This window comes from Micrasema longulum, unplaced genomic scaffold (genome assembly GCF_059751315.1).
Source record: "Micrasema longulum isolate JH-2025_06_02 unplaced genomic scaffold, ASM5975131v1 h1tg000288l, whole genome shotgun sequence".
Classification (NCBI taxonomy): Eukaryota; Metazoa; Arthropoda; class Insecta; order Trichoptera; family Brachycentridae; genus Micrasema; species Micrasema longulum.
This window is the reverse complement of record NW_028277492.1, coordinates 160,220-180,304: the sequence shown is the minus strand read 5'-3', so window position 1 is coordinate 180,304 and position 20,085 is coordinate 160,220. Positions and strand designations below refer to the sequence as shown.

Below are 20,085 nucleotides of genomic sequence, written 5' to 3'. Positions count from 1 at the left end.
TAAAAGAAATACTAGAAAACAAAAGAAAAAACATATATATATTGAAAATTAAATGTCAAGAGTATGATTTATAAAAAGTACTAGGTTATACATACTAAATATACATAAGTTTTTATGGGTGTACATATAAAAGAAGAGTTTTTATAAATTAGGATGGTAAGTGTTCAATAATGATAAATAATGTTAGAATGAGTATCAAGGCAAATATTGTGTTGTAAATATTATATTAGACTATGATTATCATAAAACTTAATAAAATATAAACAATTTTCAAAATGCGTCAAATGCAGTATAATTACACCAATATACAAAAAAGGTGATCATTAAATGTATGGATATTGTGGACAAATATTTATACATCTTTATCTTTGTATGTATCTTACCTGCTCTAGTGTTATTTCATTGATAGTATATACATTTTATTGATATTGACTGCAAATATCAAACGTTTTGGAATGGTTTTCAAAAAAATTACAGTACTGTAACGTTTCTCCAAAGTTTGGCTTATTGCGAAGTTTTATAGTTTTGAACACAAATTTTTGACTAACTTTGTGTTAGTTTTAATTTCGAAATTGTTTAAGTGCATTTTTATCTTAAATAAATATAAACCATATTGTACATATACCATATATGGTATGATGATGTATGGATGATATATCATCACCATAATTCCTTTTCCGGACGTAATGGTGCATAAAGAACTGAAAAGGTACACCTATCACAGCGAATTTTCATTAATAAAAAGTTACATGAAGGTAATACGACCAGTCTTACGCTTCAGGTACCAGTCCAGGGACAATTTTCATTTAAAAAAAAAAAAAAATTATGCACCGCAACAGGCCAGAAGGCCAAGTTACCGTGGCGAATTACAACACAGAACACCCAAGCTTAAGAAAAATCGAATTTTTGTGTTCTCACCGGGAATCGAACCCAAACCCTTCCGTGCTAAAGTCAGGTGTCTAAAAAAAATCATATTTGTGTGTGTTTTTTTATTAAATCTCATTTTTTACATACTTTGAAGTATTTTATTTGGTTATTTTGAGCTTTGAAAAATGTTTCATTTTTAAAGCATCAAAAACCAAATATTTATAAGTGGAATGTAGGTACACAATTTCATGTCTGTACTCATTTATTTGAATTTTACTGAACACTTAAATATCTGAACATCCAATGACAAGCTGTTGACAGTTTATCAGAAAAAAATAGTTTAATATTTTATGTTTTATAATGTAACATAATATTGTAATACATGCGTATTTACTTGAATAAAGACTCTTTATGTGTTTCGGACCACATAACGTACAGCGTCCATCATCTGGGTGGATGTGCTCCTGACACACGTCATAACAACCCAGAAAAGCGTCAGTACGTATTTCAAACGCATGCTTATCAACAAAATATTAATAAAGGGTTTGTAAATTTACGCTTCGTTAATTTACACCATGTTAGATTATACAAACATAGGAGTTAAATGGTATTATACGTTAGTGTGGTAGAAAAAACTTATAGAAAAAAATATTATTATTTTTTTTATATACGAATATTTTCCCCATGTTGGCTGAATTTACGTGATCTTCTAGACTGATTTTTTTTTCCTTTGAAGAGGCCTACCAAAACATGATTGTATCGGTCAAAAACCAGTTACAAATTTAGAAGTTATAATGAGACATAACAACAACAAAGTCGGAAACGACAAAAGATAACAGTATGTACACAAACATAAAAATAATGCTTAAGTTTATACAAAAAAACATAAAATATTTGTTGTAGTTAAACATAACTAAACTAATAAGATTTTAACATAAATTGAAAAGAAAACAATTACAAAAAACCCACCAAAAACCGGATATTTAACATCAAAAGGGGATTCTAACAGTAAAATACACATCGGTAAATAAAACTTCTATTATCTTACCCATAGAATTAAGAATAGTCCAGAAACCGCATTTGCGCATTAAACAGAAGGCAACTTAACTACTCTAAAATGAGTAGTTTTTCATTTTGACCCATTAGTTTCTTTGTAATCGTCGCTCAGTACGCAACTCCCGATTTGAATTCAACAATGCCGCGTCGTGTCATTTTAAAGTGTAGAAATACTGCTGGAATCTTCAAGAAATAGGATGGAATCACATTTGATGTGTATGTAGCAAACGCATGTGTAAGTAGCAAATACAGATTGCCAAAGAAAACAAAATGGACATTTTGTTAGTGTTGCAAGGGTAGTATTTTTTTTACGTTACTTTGCTCATCTAATGACAGAACTAATGAAAACTAGACCTCTCGGACTAAAAAACGCCGTAGTGGACATTGACTGACATTATATTTACGATCGAATGAATCTCTTTGCAACAATAAAGGTTTCAGCTCTTCAATTTCACTAAAATCAACGGATGGAAGAATTAAAAAAATGTGCATCTTCAAACATAGGAAAAATGGTGAATGTTACACAGCATGTAAAGTGGCCACTCAAACCAGCTAACTTCAGGTCATAAGACCTGTAAATGCATTCCCTTCTCTTGAATGTTTTCCATCTCTGTTGCGATTTGTTCATCTCATGTTTATTATTAGATAAATTCATCATCAAAGTGTTAATATATGAAACACAAAAGTACGGAATTGGAAAATAAAGAATAAAAGTGAAACTGAATGCTGTTGAAACGGCATCCTTCTCTTTAACACGTGCACAGATGTTGAAGTCATTACAGCATACTAAGCTGACAAAAACTGAGAAAGGGATGCTGCGTTGGTTTGGATATGCATGTATGGCAAATGTACTGCAAAATAACGACTTAAAAGATTTTCGACACGAATGATAACGGATGAAGAAAACGAGGAAATACCAAGAAAAATATGGCATGACCGAACCCAGCAAGCACTTGAAGATTGTCTTATCAAATGTTGGAATAATCAGTGTACGTGCATGGAACATATGAATTGTAGACATTGCGTGGTCTCTAGGTGGTATTTAATCCTTTCTACCTATTCTTACGGGTAATGGCGTGATGGTTTGCTGCTTTAAATAACATTTACAACAACAACAACAACAACAACAACAACAACAACAACAACAACAACAACAACAACAACAACAACAACAACAAACTATCTAGCCGTTTCCCCGTAAGGGTAGGCAGAGAGGATAGAACGCCACATCATTCTATATTTGTAAACATATCTCGCTTCCTCCACATTCATACATGTTATCATTAACGCGCGCCGATTATTCCGACTTTTGACATGTCTATCTTCAAGTTTTTGTTGGATTTGGGCATGCCATGTCGTTCTCGGTTTCCCTCTATTTCTGCATCCATCAACATTCGCATTGCAAATATTCTTAACCTTTCTTTTGCTGTCCATTTGCTCTACATGTCCAAACCAGCGCAGAGCTTTTTTCTCGATTTTGTCGATAATGCTTGCCTCAGCTTTACATAATGTACGGATATCAATATTTGTGCATCTATCGTACATAGTTTTACCACATATTCGCCTGAGATATCGCATATCCACAACATCAGGGTCGGGACTAGGACTCCGTTGTGATCTGCTATTTTTGCTTCTTGCGACAAACATTTATTTGTTTTTAAGGTTGATTTAAGGCAACTGTTTACTCTGTTCCCGGCTCTTGCCTTCTTTTCAATATCTTTCTCAGTCATTCCGTCCCTAGTAAATATTTTTCTCAGATACGATTAAATTTATGAATTTATCGTATAAATAATCTGCGTGCATGCATAATAAGACGTATGAATGTAGAGGAAACGAGATACATATGCAAATACAGAATGATATGACGTTCTAATCTCTCTACCTACCCTTGTGGGGAAACAGCTTGATAGTTTGTTTTTTTATATGATCGATGCATGAACAAAACATAATTAAATACTACAAAATATCATGTATTTGGTGCTCATCTAAAAAATTGTCGTTTTTACAAGCTCGACAATTTGCCGACTTCTCGGCAGATGGCCTTCATGCTGCAAGAGCTAAAACTGAAGACTCTCGTCATTCACCACACTCGCCAGATCTTGTTCATCACAACGGATTTTTTTAAATTTCCATAACCTTTTACAAGAGAAAGCATTTTTCTTCGAACAGTTAGTGAAAAATGCCTTTATGGCATTTTTCGACTCCCGCCTACGGGCAATTTACAGCAAAAGCATTAATAATATATGATCAAAATGGCAAAAATGCATGGATAGTATGGAAAATTTGAATAATTAAACAGCAGTTTTATATGTCAATTTTAAATTCTATTGATACGGAATCCACGTATCAGAATTGATATCATTCGCTTGGATTGTCGAGATTTTTAATATATGCCATGCAACCCACCACCCGCTCTCCGGTCACTGAGCGCTGTGATCTTTTTTTATACAAAGCGTTTTATTTTACAATCATAATTTAAAACGAGAGAATGAAACACGTCGAGAGTAATGGTGTTTCCCCACAGTCTGTTTTTCGTAGTAAAATTCCGCATACACAAAGTCCGGAACTTCTCATGAATATTTTAATGTTAATGTTATAGTAGCTTTTTTTCACTCACGGATAAAATGGAATATAAAACGAAATAAATATGTTACTTTCATATGAACCCAATGAGATATGGAACAAATGTATTTTAAAAGAATTTAATTCGCACGAAAATGTGTGTTGAGACTGTTTCGATGGTGCAAACCTTAGGTGATGGTACCTAAGGATATAATTAGCATTAATAATAAAAATGCATCGACAGTAAAGTTAACTGGTATAACATATAGTTTAAGCCACATAAGCGGTATACATGAGCTAACCTGACCCTAGTTATGTTGAGCCATGCAAAATTTTACATAGTTTTTACTATATGTTTTTTTATTTTTAGTACTCTAACTGTCTTCATCTCTACTACTACTACTACTACTACCATCACGCAGAGAGAATGGACCACCACTCAAGTCTATCCTGGCGTCCATTCCTAGTTTCTTTTTTTTTTTTTTTTCATTTTTCTTTTTTTTTGCACCACAACATGCCAGGAGGCCCAATCACAGTGGTGAATTACATTACAGAACAACCAGGCTTGAGAAAAATCACATTTCTAATTTTTGTGTTCTCACCGGGAATCGAACTCGGAACCTTCCGTGCGTGAGTCAAGCGTCTTGGCCACTACACCACGGAGGCCGCCTACATACGTCTTGTCATACATGCCCTTAGATTATGTCTGCTTTTGAGATGACCAGGGTTAAGATTTTTGGTTTATCTGATCATGACGCGTCTTCTTTGGTCGTCCTCGTCTCCAGTTACCCTTCATTTTCGCCAAATATACTTGTTTTACCATTCTTTTGTCGTCCATTCGTTCTACATGACCAAATCACCTCAGAGACATTTTCTTAATCTTATCAATTTTACTTGACTTAGATTTACACTCTCGCCTGATTTCATCATTCGTAATCCTGTCATACTTTGATTTCCCACACATTTATCGGAGAGATCGCATTTTAACCGCTTTTACTCGGCTTTCATCCTTCTTCTGCTAGTTCCATGTTTCACTTCCATACATTAGTGTTGGAACTAAAACTCCGTTGTGCACTACCAGTTCAGCTTTGATTGACAAATTTTTATTAGCAATTACTGTTCTGAGTGCGCCGTTCATTTAATTGCCTGCATTCACTCTCCTTCCAACATATATTTCTACTCTTCCATCTCTTGAAAACATGTTTCCTAGATACACAAACTCTTCTACTTGTACAGAACATTCGTTATTTACATTTATTATGCAGTCAGTAACCTCACTTCCCCTTTCAAGTGACATAACTTTTGACTTACTTTCGTTCATGGCCAATTCGCTTTCCAGGCATATATCATACGTCCTAGAGACTATTTTTTGCAAAGCCTCTTTGTTGCTTGCTTACAATTGAAAATAATGTATAAATTATCCATGAAAATGGATTTCATTCACTAAAATACGGATATACATGAACCCACATTTATTATGGTTGAAAAAAATATAGTAGCAAACATTTTGTTTTGGAACAATCCATAGTAATATTAGGAATATGAAAGTGTGCTTGATTGCTTGTGTTTCCTTCACGTCTCAATGGAGTGACAGATTGACGTATTTTTTTGGATAGCCGGGAAGGTAAGACGTAAACCAGAATACTTATTTTTTATCCCGAATAAAAAAATAAAGAATAAAAAAAATATTTTATAAGTTAACAATGGGCATTATTATTTAAAAATAAGTAACCGGTAAGATGGAAAGTCAAAAATAATCAATTTGAAATCTTTTCTTCGAATTTGTACAATTGACCTGCTTTATTTGTGGTAAGTTAGGTTTTCTTTTCATTCTTGTTTTGCAGTAGGATTTTGAATTTGTAAACAGAATTACGATGCGACGTCACCATAGACCGTTAGCAATTGGAGGATCGGCAATCGATACAAGCTCTGTCCCAAAAAAATAAATTATCCTGTCGAAAAAATTAACGTTGCTTAAAGACAACAGTAAATCATTACCTAACAGATTTTTCCCTAATACCACGTGACCGAGGCCAAGGGAAAAAGCTAGTAACTAATAATATCATAAAAAAATATCATCTTAAACTAAAATATCGTGTTCTATAAACGTAAAACAAAAACCTTTTTTTCCATGTAAAAAAATAGATTTTCCAGATAAATTTTTAAAGTAAAACACAAACAAATAGTTTTTTTTTTTTTTAAATCATTATGACGAAAAGTAAATATTTCTACGTTTTTAACAATGTTGGCGTGTTACAAAGATATTCTTGTAAGTTTTACACATATGTTTTGTTCACATCTCTTTTTTTAGGCAAATTTGACGACGTTTCTGTTTTATATCTCTCACTTCAAACTTGGTTTGAATGTCGATGGCATATTTTATTTATCGACTCGTTGATTCAGCATTCTTACTCGTAGTTTTCTTTGTGGCTATGAAATTGAAAAATACGGGTTATTACTAGTTTTTTTCAGGAATAATCTAAAATGTTTATATTTTAGTAAATTTGAATAATACAATATTTGTAGAAGCATTTTAATTCAATTAAATTACGTGTCTTATATTGATTTCTTTTCGCAAAACTTTCAGGTGATTTTGTTTTTTCAGGATAATTCTGGATAACGCATCGCTGGTTTTTTCGCCATTTCCTGCGCAGAACTTCCGGCAGGACGTGCATTCTGCCACCTACCGCTGTAAGGCAGCAAATACTGCGGGGGTGGTGCTGTCGAGGGAGGTCCGGGTCATCGCTGGTGAGGAAATAATAAACATTGCAGAATTTAAATTTTCACAATAAACCTTTTTTTTTTTAATCTTGGTGGAATAATATATGATGTTGATAGGTGGGTCTGGAAGATGGATAATACCGTTCTGAGTTTGGATAGAACCAGAATTTAGTTAAAGCATGTAGATGTTCAAATATGGGCAGAATGATGAATGTTACACAGTGTGTAAAGTGGCCACTTAAACAAGCCATTGACAGGTCATAAGCACTGTAGATGCCTAGACTTATATATTACCTTCTCTTAAATGTTCTTTATCTCTGTTGTAGTATGTTAAAATTATTTAAGACTCAATGACCTTTTTTTTTTGTCGAAGGGAAATCCATTATGGACACTCAGATAGTCCGAGTAGAGCTGGACTCACACCGGCTAAAACCCCCCCTTTTTTCTCTGCTGACCGGTTCCCGCCTCGCGGCCTCTGCCTGCAGTTTGTCTATACTTCCGCTTGTGATATTTCATCTTTTCCCTTTTTCTCCATTATATTTTCCATAAAAAGTGTTAAAAGATCCCAATTTTGCACCTTTTTAATCATAGTTTCCAGGAGACTATTTCAATTCAGTCTTTCAGGTATGCCCAGGTCCGTTTTAAATTTTTCTCTTTTTTAAAATAGTTTATTCTCATGTTCTTAATGACCTGCCATCAGGTAAAAATTGTTAATAAAGAAATAGAGTTGAGATAAGTTTGCTTAGTACTGTAGTAATTTGCGCATTTATCTTCCATGCTTGAGGTTCTAAGTGGTTCGATTCCCAGCAGTGCAAACGTGGAATATTGATTTTAGACGTGGCAACATTTTATTGTCCCTGGACTTGCGCTTAAAGCAAGAGACTAAAACCCTTACTTTCTATGTATGGACTTTATGTACTTTAAAGGAAAAACCATGGGAGTCAGATTGAACAAAATGTTCAGGAAACAAAATTTCGTGATTGTGCGTTTTCCAAAACTTGATAAATTCTGAACAAAATTTGATAATTTTATATTATTAATATTTAAAGCATAAACTATTTTGTCAAAATTTAACGAAATGTTTTAAAATATGTTTTATGTTTAAAAATCGAGTTGTTGTCCCGCGACTAGTGTCATGGACTCATGGTTTAAAGGATCGAACCCACTCTACCACAACTTGATTTCCATATTTTATTAGTGAGTTATTTACAACTCGTTGAAAATGGCCACCAAAAATTAAATTATTCGGCTAAATCATAGGGCAAAGATAACATAAAAAAACCTTTTACTGACTTTCTATGTCTACCGATTTTTAGACGTACCCGTTTCTTTGTCAGAACACCAATTAAACCAACATGCAAAACCCACCATTTTTCTAGCGTCTTTTTTAAACTTTTACCTCTTACTTTATTTTTCATTATTTCTCCCACATTATAAAATATTTTCAGAACCTAATCAGTGCATGGAAGGGTTGCTTATTAAAATTCATGTAATGCTGATTTTATATTTTTGTGCACCCACTATGGGACAGTGACGTGATAGAGGTGTTCGTTATTTTGATAAAAAAATAACAATTTACATTTTTTTATTGGTGTCTTAACATTGATAAAGAACCGTTCTGAGAATAAACTATGCAACTTTATAAATTTAAATTGTACTAGATTCAGCATTTGTCTTGTGTTTCATTCAACCTAAGTTCCGGAACCTAACTTTTAGTCAGTAAACACGAATTCACATTAAACTGGCATGGACAGTTAGTTGTTTGTACCCTACTACGCGTTTTATATGACAATGTTTACGCGACAGTGCTTATTTTTCGGAACATAATTTCAAAATATCGTTATATGAAGCATCACTTCTTTTTAGTTTTACCTCAGTTTTCAAATTGGCTTAAAAATAAACATTACAAAGGACATTTTAGAGAAGGTAATATAGAAGTCTAGGCATCTACAGACATTATGACCTGCCGTTGGCTGGTTTAAGTGGCCACTGTAGCATGTAGGTGAAATAATTCAATTATATTAATCTCACCTGCATAAATAAAGGTTTCAGCTCTTTTACTTCACAAACATCAACAAATAAAGGAATTGAAAGAATAAAGATGTCCAAACATGGGCAGAATGGTGAATGTTACACAGTGTGTAAAGTGACTACTTAAACCAGCCAATGACAGGTCATAAGCCCTGTAGATGCTTAGACTTCTTTATTACCTTCTCTCAAATGTTCTTCATTCCTGTTGTAATATGATAATATTTATAGCTCTCCAGGGAGTTGAATCGAGTCCTTGTCTACTTAAATTTGGACAAACTCAAAATATTGTTGATAAATTTCATCGTTAAAAAATACAACTTATCTGGGATGAATCAATTATTTTATTTTGATAATTTTACGTAGTCTGTTTTATAATACGATTTTTTTTTATGTCAAAAGATTCATCCATCAATACATATTTTCACTCGCCTAAGTATCTTTTCACCTTTTTAAGATACTAATTTTATTTAATGACAAAGCTAAAATTCAAAGCTTCAAACTGTGAAACATTTTAAATGAAAATATCTTTGCATAGTTATTGGGGACCAAAGACTTTTGAGCTGAGCTAAAGGAAAAACCGTTATAAGGATGCCATTGAAAATTCCAAGTCACCTTTGGATAAAAATTCCAACCCTTCTGGAGGAATACAAAAACGTGTTACAATTTAATGTGCAAGAATCAGGGCTGGCTTGATATAATTGTCTTGATTATAATTAGTATTTCAATTTTTTTTACCGCCCGTATATTGATGTCTAGTAAGACGTTACAAATTATTTCATTGGCAATAGTTTTTTTTATATTTTTTGAACACTGATGATTTTTGTGATGGTTTTGATATTTATTGATTATTTTTTTAATTTTATTCAGAAAACAAACAGTACGGTTACATAATTTTACATTTTACACCGTTATACTTAACTCTAATGGACCAGTGAAGTTTCCTTACTATATAATAATTATCTGTAAGGTTATCAATGAAAATACAAAAAAGAGCAGGAAAAAAAACAAAAAGTTGTTGAAAAATTAAAAGTATAAAATTAAAATTAGTTAGTATTTACAAAAGTTTTTAGTTAGTGCAAATGGAAACAATATTAAAAATGAAGAAAAAAAAATGTGAAAGTAATTAAAAGATAAGATATTACAACAGAGATGAAGAACATTTAAGAGACGGTAATATAGAAGTCCAGGCATCTAATTTGGACAAACTCAAAATATTGTTGATAAATTACCTGGTCCATGAAGAAGTATAGAAATTGAAAAAATAATATTTTCAGGCGTTGCCTAGTATGTAGGTGCATAAATAAAGGTTTCAGCTCTTTACATCAACAGATGAAAGAATTGAAGGAATATAGATGTTCAAATATAGGCAGAATGGTGAATGTTACACAGTGTGTAAGGTGGCCACTTAAACCAGCCATTGACAGGTCATAAGCCCTGTAGATGCCTGGACTTCTATATTACCTTCTATTAAATGTTCTTCATCTCTGTTGTAATATGTTAATATAAACAGCTCCCCAGGGAGTTGAATCCAGTCCTTGCCTACAAAATTTGGACAAACTCAAAATATTGTTGATAAAAGATAAGAATTAAAATACAGAATGAAAAACATACTCAGATGTAAAAAAAAAAATAAACATTTTCGAAAAGGAAAAACATAAATATTCATTTAAATAATTTATGGGATGCAAATCAACCAAACATCTTTGTTTAGTTTCATTTGTTTCTGATCAATTAGTGCTTTTTCCTATGAAAGTAACTCAAATGGTGCTCAGTAATTGTTACATTTTCTGTCAAGTAAAACATTGCTGAAGACAAATAATAAAATCTTTTTTGCAAAATAGTAAAAAGCAGTTCATTTTTATGTTAGGAAAGTTTGCACCATTGGCTAAAATTTGGATCGAGTATTATCATGGTAATCATTACATCCCTCTCCACACCTAATGGTGCATAGGGCACTACATTAGTACACAAAATGCAGCATGTTTTTATGATAAATGTAATGTGATCAGTCCTACGTTTCAGATACCAGGCCAGAAACAAGAAATATTGCACTGTAGAACCATATTTTTATTAAATATATCATGTCAACTTTAACTGGAATTTTGTAACGTACATTCTTAATTTGATTTTTGCTGACCTTTGATAAAATAATTTAAAGAAATGAAATTGGATTCTTAATCAAGAGTTTTTATATTAATGTTTTATAAATAATGCTTTCGAATTTGATTAATATGAATATTATTTTTTTAATAAAACATTTGATTTTTTATTGTTTTTTTTTTGATTGAGCTGATACAATTAAACTACTGCCCCATATTTTGGCTGTTATTTAAAAATCGATTAATATTTATGCAGATAAACTTCGCCAACAAGTTACAAAAAGTGACTTGGTGAGGTTTTTGTAATTGTTAGGTGTATTTTTTTTTTTAGATGTCTTCATTTTTATCCAAGTGTTCTTTTACAATTGAATAAATAAAAAATTAACACATGGTAAGCAGAAGACCAATCACTTCACCGCAAGACGAACTTATTTTCACACCATTTCTTTATTCAGGATTTTTATTTGCAAGCAGCCACCGAGTCTCAAACACGTATTTAGAGTTTCAGTTCTATTTTGCACATAGAACTGTATTTTGAATTCACCCGGACACAGTTATTTTTCCATTTTTAATGAAACATACTATTATGTTTAATATTACCCGGAAATTTTAATTTAAAAAAGCCCCAATCAAGGTAAAAGTGTTTTTTTTTTCACAAGGGTGGAAAGACTGTCAGCCATACGTGTCACTTTTGACCGATTTCTTTCATGTAGTTTGTTTGTGGCAGCAGTGTGCAAATGTCGATTTTTGGTGTGTTCGGTGAATTTCGCTTGATTTTCTAAGATCAAGGCAAATCTATCGCTGGAGGATGCTTTTCATTGACGATACCACGCTTCATTAAGGGTAATGAAACGTAGGTGCATGAATAAGACGTGGAAATAAGTCAACAATTTTTCAAGTGGTGCTTTCCATTGGAGCCAAAACCCAAAAAACCACTCAAAAGTCGCAAAAAAATTAAGGTTGTTGACTGTTTTCTTCGATTATCGTGGTTTTATGCACTCGGAGTTCCTTAAAATAGGCCGCACGGTCAATAAGGAATTCTATATAGGCATATTGAAGCGCGTTCGAGAGAAAATATTTTTCGAAGAAGGCAAGATAAATGGAAAGATAACTCGAAGTTTTTGCATCACGATAAGGCGCCGTTTCATACATCTTTCCTTGAACGCAATTATTTAGCCAAAAACAGCGTAAAAGTCGTCCCCGTGCTCCGTATTCACTTGATTTGGCTCAGTTTGTCTTTTTTCTGTTTCCAAAACTCAAATATTATTATTTATTTAATTTTTATTTATTATACATTGGCGGGCTTATTGTCAAATGACAATTTTTTCCGACCAATAAAAGCTTTAATTTTATAATTCAAGTTGTATGTCCTATTTGGTAGAAAATAAAAATAAAATAGCTCAAGATATTTAAAAATACAAATAGTTGTAAAAATAATTTAAAAAGAAAGTCGGAGAGATAAAGGAGGAAAAAAGAGATGTTTTTTATACGCAATTTAAACACAGATACTGTAGTAACATATTTGATAGTGGATAAAAGATGATTCTTCAGTCGAGCCACATGGACACCATATGAGCTAGAAAAAAGAAAGAATTGTGGATGGGTATTAAGAGAGTGCTTTGATAATAAAAACGAAAAGATTAACCATTAACTGATAAGCGTTTCAATCTTCATGAAGGTTATTAGCTCTGAGGCTGAATCTGAAGATGACTTGCAAAACATGTTATACAAATTCCATCTTGTATCAAAAAGGTTCAATATACATATAGGTTTCAGTTTCTTAAACAAAAGTTTCAGCTATACCAATACAAGTAAGGTGTAAAATGATTATTGGTAATGAATTAATAGGACAAATGACAAGTTTCGGGTATTTCAGAATCGATATATGCTGCCATAATGATTTGCACAAAGAAGTCCGATATCAAATCAACAAAACCTCTTAAGTATCAGAATGTCTAAAAGAGAGAAAATGGAAAAATAAAAACATGCGAATTTACAAAAAAATAAGAATATATTATGAAACAAGTGAGGCCTTTATTTATATTTACTGTAGAAACATGAGCGGACACCACGAGAACAAAGAACCTGCCAAGAACATCAGAGATTAGGTCAGAAATTATCTTATAAAGAAAACGTGCAAAATTGAAAATATAGTGCATTGGAGCAGTTTCCGTACTTAAGAGATCACATGTATAGATTAACAACGACTGACGTTCACAATTAAGTAGTCAAAGAGTTGCTTTTTGGACGGCGACCAACTAGAAAACCCTGGATGGAAGTATAGTTAGGTCTCATCATGGAAGACTGAAAAAAGGTACACACAGGTTGAAGTGTCCAATTTACTGTGGTCAGGAATCCGTAGGAAGAAAAGTCCAAAATTTAAGTCCAGGGTAAAGCAAAGGTCTCAAGCGAAGCGCGCAAGCCTAGGCCGTTGCATACCGCGCAAAGAGAGAGAACGGTAGAGGAAGCTGCTCGCCTGCTCTAGCCGTCGGCATCGTCCTCCCTCCACGTTTATACGCATTTTCCTCCCCCAACTCTTACGGCGGTCTAGCGGCAGCAGTATAATGCAAAACCATGATAATTCAAAAATCCTTAAATTCATTTATTAAAGCTCAATACCCCTTCTAAATACCTCGGTATAGAAAAGACCACCCCGTAAGTAACAAATACTAGTCTTCATTGAAGGGCCAGCATATTTTCTAACACATGCCAAGATCCCTAATTCTAAGTACCTACATAATCTAGCGTGGTGGCGGTCCCTAGAAAGGCCGCTTCCCGTGTTGAAGTCCGTAACATATGTACTGTCCACTTTTCACATTTCTTCTTAGTGGGTACTTGATTTCGTGAAGTACACACTTGGCTGTCAGCAATTTTATCGATATGGCTGATATTCGCGCATATCAGCAATTACTTGATATCAGTAATTTAGGCGTTTTGCGAATCAATTGTTTACACAGAGGATATATATGATTTCATTTCTGCCTTGTCCTTGATACGATAGTAGACCAACTGACAGTGCGCATTCATTTCCGGGTGAACCTGAAGTCTCTATATATACGTATGTTAGACTTTCAAATTTTAGACATGGCGGAGTAAAAACCAAAATTATTTCTTTGTTTTTTTGTATGGAAAAGTAAATTTTGTCTTAAGTTTCTAATATTAAAGTAAAAGAATACTTAAAGTGCCTAAATAATAATTATTTTTCTGAATTCGCAAACCATCTGACCATGAAAAAAATATTTAAATAAGACAACTTGAAAATCTAAGAAATGAAAAAAGCGATTCATTATAAGGAAAAAATATGTAATAACCAAATAAATAATATTTCTTTTAGTCCACTCCTATCTTGTTTTGAAAGTATTCATCTCTTTTTATTAGCTCCGTGTGTAGTATTTAGTAATCACGGATAAAATAAAATAGGAAATATTTCATTAGTTACGTAACCTTTACAAAAAAACTTGTTTGATTTGAAACCGGTAAGTGAGAAAAAAGTTGTTTTATTAGTTTTATTATAATGAATAACTACAAAGTAAGTGCTTCGAAATATAGATAAAATTTAAACAAAAATATAAGATTTATTTCAATGATCTTAAAATTAAGATAATGTTTATTTTAAATTAAGATGATGACCAAAGGAGGGGATTCGAACCCCCCATAGACCATTCGGTCAATTTCATTTTATATACATAAAAATTCGGCAAACTAACAAAAATTAATCAAATACACTAACGAGTAAAATATGTGCACGCAAAAACATGAATAAATTATTGCACGATCATAAACACTTTCAATGTTTTGTTCTCCTGATGTAATAAACCAGTAGGCGCTGGGGTTGTTTGGTCCCTCCGTTCGAATCATGTATAATTTTTGGATGGTTAGTGAGGGAAAGGTAAAGAAAATTTTTAGCTCATTAAATGCATATTTGCTTTTGGATACGCCTAGCATTCAAATTTATTTTTTTATTGAAGTTGAACTGATTAAGTATTTTTTTATAAACATCATAATATGACTACCACATAACATAAAAATACTTTAGCAGCAAGCAACAAGCTTTTATTAAAAATTTTATTTTCCTTTTATTTTTTTTTAAGTAAGCCTTTTTTATAGAGATTTTTTTTCAACCCTGCATAAGAAGGTAACGCTTTCTCAAATTTCCATTGTATCCTTAAGCCACACGTTCTATATCCTTGTATCTCGGAGCACCATTACGGCTACCTTCGCGATCACTTCAATTAGTCAGGTGGGTAGGAAGGGTGTGTTTGGGAATTATCCTCCCGACTCTGCTAATATTTGGGTAGATACTCAAAGTGACTGGCGTTTTACAAAAGGTATCTCAAAATGCTCCATAAACTTGAGAAGGATACTGCCACATAGTGTGTTGATTATTAAACATAATAACGTTATGGCAAAAGAAATACACGTTTGTGTTATTCGGACACAATTCATTACAATAATTTGAAACAAGTTTAACCCAAATTACACTTAATTAGTTTTTGACTTAGGTACTATTTTTTTCTTTATTGAGGTCTTTTGCATACCAAGAAATGATATTATCAACCCACAAGTTAAATATTCATAAAAAAATTACAATTTTTAGTCATGAATATTTTTTATGTTTTATTTATTTATTTATAATATATACGGCCTAAGCAAATAACAATAGTTACATGAAAAAACATAAATACAAGAAACTGAACAAAAATAACATAAAACTATGTAGCAAAGACAAACAAGGGCAATACAAGAATGGTAAACAATATATTAATAAAAACGAAAGACATAATACTTTGAGCTAAACCATGCCAATCCAATTTCCTCTCATACTGTTTTAGTCGCGAAGAGATCCACGAAAAGCCAGAAGATCTATCCCGAAGAATTCCAAATAGTGTTATGAACTGACTAATCTACACATTCTGGACATTGGGGCATAAAAACGAAAGTTCCTCTTGGAAAATTAAATAAATAGGATTTCTGGTGACATGTTTGGGAACATGAAAAAAAAATGATAACAACAGAGATGGGACATCATTCATAGCATTAAGTATTTTGAAAATGCATATAAGGTTCATCTAAGACGTCTCTCCAATGAAGACAGATTTAGAGATCGCTCTATTTCAAAATAGGAATAATTACCCCTTTGAAATTCGAGCAACCGTGCCACTTTTCTTAGAAAACGGTGTTGGTCAGACACGATATGGTTAATATGAGTCCTGTAGAATGGAGACCAAATAAAAGAAGCGTATTCTCTAGATGGGGTCGAGCTAGTGAACAATAAAGAGTTCTGATGTCATTAATATTTTTGAAGTCCATCGTCATTCTATTTATAAAACCGAATATTTTGAGTTCTTCCAATACTTTCGAGAAAATGGATAGAGACTGATAAGTCATTTAAAAAATGTTTATGTTGTCCCTTTCAGCACGGGTTTTCATTCAAATACACACAAATTTTAAGATTTTTGTACTCTCGTACCTACTGAAATCCAAAACCGACGAGTTTATTTTTTAATTACTGGAACCCCTAATTAGTACGTCTGTATTCTTTTCGTATACGTCAGTTATCAGCATTACACAGAAAAATTCATTTTCAACGTTGACAGTGGACTTCTGACTGATTTATTTGTTTTGGAGCGAATTTTTGTCGTCCTTATAAATAATACACGTTAAACAAGTTTTTAACTATTTCTGTAAAACAAAATTCATATGAAGGAATAGACATGAATTGTAAGACAATAACACATTTAAAATGAATTTATTTTGTCGATTGAATATTGTTGAGACTCATTTATTTAGTATAACACGATGATCAGTCTTATGTTTTAAATGCCAGTCCAGGGACTACAAAATATTTTCAAAACGCATTTGAAAAAAACAAAAAAAATTATGCCAACCATGTCGAGAATCCAATCCGAGACCTCTTGCGAGATAAGAAAATGCGCTGACCACTACACCACGAAGCCGACACAATATTCCATATCCGCTCTCTAATTGGAGCATATGGTGTCCACAAAAATTCTTCGAGCATCTCTGCCGGCTGCCAGCTCCAGCACATCCTCCCAAGTCAGGTTCTGACACGGTCCAGGACGTCGAGAACCCGATGCCTTGTAAAGTAGGCAAGCATGGTTAAGGCTCTCAAAAGGCATCCGCAGCACATGGCCAAGCCAACCATATCACCTCCGATCGATGACAGTTGTCACCGGAGTTTGCTGCGCCCGTTCTTTTATCATTTTTTCCCTTACGTAGTCAAACCACTGTACACCCAAGATTCTTTTGAGACAACTATTCTCAAAACTCAGAATTTTACTGTTTGAATTTTGCAAGGTCAACACACTAAATAAAATATTTTTTTTTATATCCACAGAAATTAATTAATGTCTGAAAGTGTAAAATAACAGTTCCGTTTTCATTAAAATGGGCTACTTTACCCATTTTTTTTATAACACAACGCATTTTGTCCATTTTGTAAAATTGTACATAGTAAATACCATACAAATGTATATTTTTTACTTTCTTGGTGCGACTGACTCTAAAAAGATATGCCCAGGCATCCATTTCTAAAAATATCATACATCTCTTTCGTGATACCTAGTGTTTCAAAGTATCTACCTTAACTTTTTGAATGTATAAAAAATCTAAAACGAGCCTGAAAATTGTTTGCGGGTTAAAATACTATTTATTTACAAAAAATCTTTACTTAAATGATAATTCTTATCCTTATCCACCACCAATGGTTTATAGGGCAATTTACTGGTATAATAATTAAACGTATTTATGCTTAAAACAGCCTGCTATAGAAAAATTGAGCTTAGATAATAGGACTTTTGTGAAAAGAGTGAACAATCAAATCTACAGAATAACTAGAATATTGTTTACTTCCAAAAATGATAAATAATGCATACATTCGATGCTTTATACTACAAAAAATACTTTAAGTATGTATTTGACCAGTTTTCATGATTTTTAAAGTCTGGCTGACCACACAACCTAAGATTTGTATTTTTCAGAAAACAGTCAGCCTTATAAAAAGTAAAAATAAAAATATTACATAAAAAGTTCATAAAAAGGAGAAGACATTGTAAAGCTACTCTACATTCCTCCCTCTCTCTCTGCTTCCATGAACATTTCAATTTAATTGTAAAAAAATCACAACTAACAATAAATTATTCGATGCGGGTAGTACATGTAGGTAAGTATAAATTTAAAGTTGAAATCAAATGTTTAAAATTAAAAGTAAAAGTTAAAATTAAAATGAAAAGATTAAATTTAAATTAAGTTAAAAGTTTAAATTAAAAGTTAAAATTAAAAATTAAAATTCAAAAGTTAAAATTGAAAGACAAAATTAAATTAAAAGTTAAAAGTCAAGCAGGAGATAAATTTAAAATGTCTTTAACTGATCTGATAAAAATATGGTATTTACAATGTAGTATGTCGATGTCACTAAAACTGTCATTACAGGTAATCTGTATTCTTCTAGAGTGCTATTTTTTAAATAATTAGTCATTGAGTTAAGAATGACGAAGAGTACAGATTGACGAGTTCTACGGACAGGGACTCGATATGAAATGTATGTTGTATGATTAAGTATGAAACATTTTATTTATGTTTATTTATAAGGGTAGTTATTGTCAAGAATAATTTAATTGATTTATTATTATACGTTTACAATTATTTTATTATGCATTAAAGAAATTTTGGTGATTTTTTCAAGTCACACATGACCACACAACCTAAAATATGCATTTTGCAGAAAACAGCCAGATCTAATATTAGATTATTCATGATTCAAACTTTGAATGTATGAGGTGACTTTTTTTATCAAAACATGTTTTTATATTACCGATATTTTTTAATTGCTAAATTTATAACATTAAAATATTTGTGTATTTATCCACTTAGATTTATTTAAGGAAACTGTTTTTTTCGAACAGAACATAGAATTGACCTTACTGTACTCGATAACACCAATATCTTTTTTTTTTTAAATGGTACCTACTTATATGCTTTAATGCTTTAATTTAATGCTGTTTAAAGTTTTTTGCATAACCACGTTCAATTAAAGCAAACCTTGCTATTGTTGTAAATATGAAACATCAAAAATCGATTTTACGTGTCTGATAAGATAATTTAATATGATGAATAAAAAAAATAATAATACACAAGTCTTATTTCGATTCATTAAAAATTGGTCTCGGAGTCTCACACAAAATAACTTGACATACTAATTACTATGAAATAATAACCACTGCAAAAATGTTGATCGAACTGTGTGAAATATGTATGTAGGTTGATATAAAAAGTGTTGGTCTCACAAATAAGACAAAAATTAGGATTTGCAAAATGTGTTACCACCTTTTAACGTAAACGTTATGTCATTATCTGTAAAATTGATCAAAGGTTTTGAATGTGAAGATATTCTGAGATGGAGGTTCGATTATTGAAATTCAATGGCGTTTTATAACTTGCTGAATTAACAATATTTCGGTAGTCAGATGGCAGAAGGGACCATCTGTATTATTTTTTTGGTTTTTTTACTTATCAAGAGTTGTAATAAACATTTTATTTTAATAAAAAAATTAAAAAACGTCATTTAAAATGGCAATGCGTTTTTGAGATTTAAAAAAAAAATTATGCATTAAAATCTTATAAGTTAATTTTATTTCCGCTCTCCTGATCATTAAAAAAATTACAGATAGTCGTTTCTGCCATCTGACTACCGATTTTCAAGTAAAGGAAATCTAGGCTTTATGGAAAC

At 32.1% G+C, this 20,085-nt stretch overlaps 1 protein-coding gene across 1 annotated transcript in view; it reads left to right on the top strand.

Annotated features, from left to right (window-relative positions):
• The window catches only part of LOC148282805 (cell adhesion molecule Dscam2-like), a gene marked incomplete at its 5' end in the record, with an annotated part of 204,870 nt that overhangs the window by 64,214 nt on the left and 120,571 nt on the right, over positions 1-20,085 (top strand). The window contains one exon of the mRNA XM_088224527.1: positions 7,091-7,233. Coding sequence (XP_088080653.1) covers positions 7,091-7,233 — 143 coding nt within the window. The remainder of the gene's footprint in view (positions 1-7,090; positions 7,234-20,085) is intronic.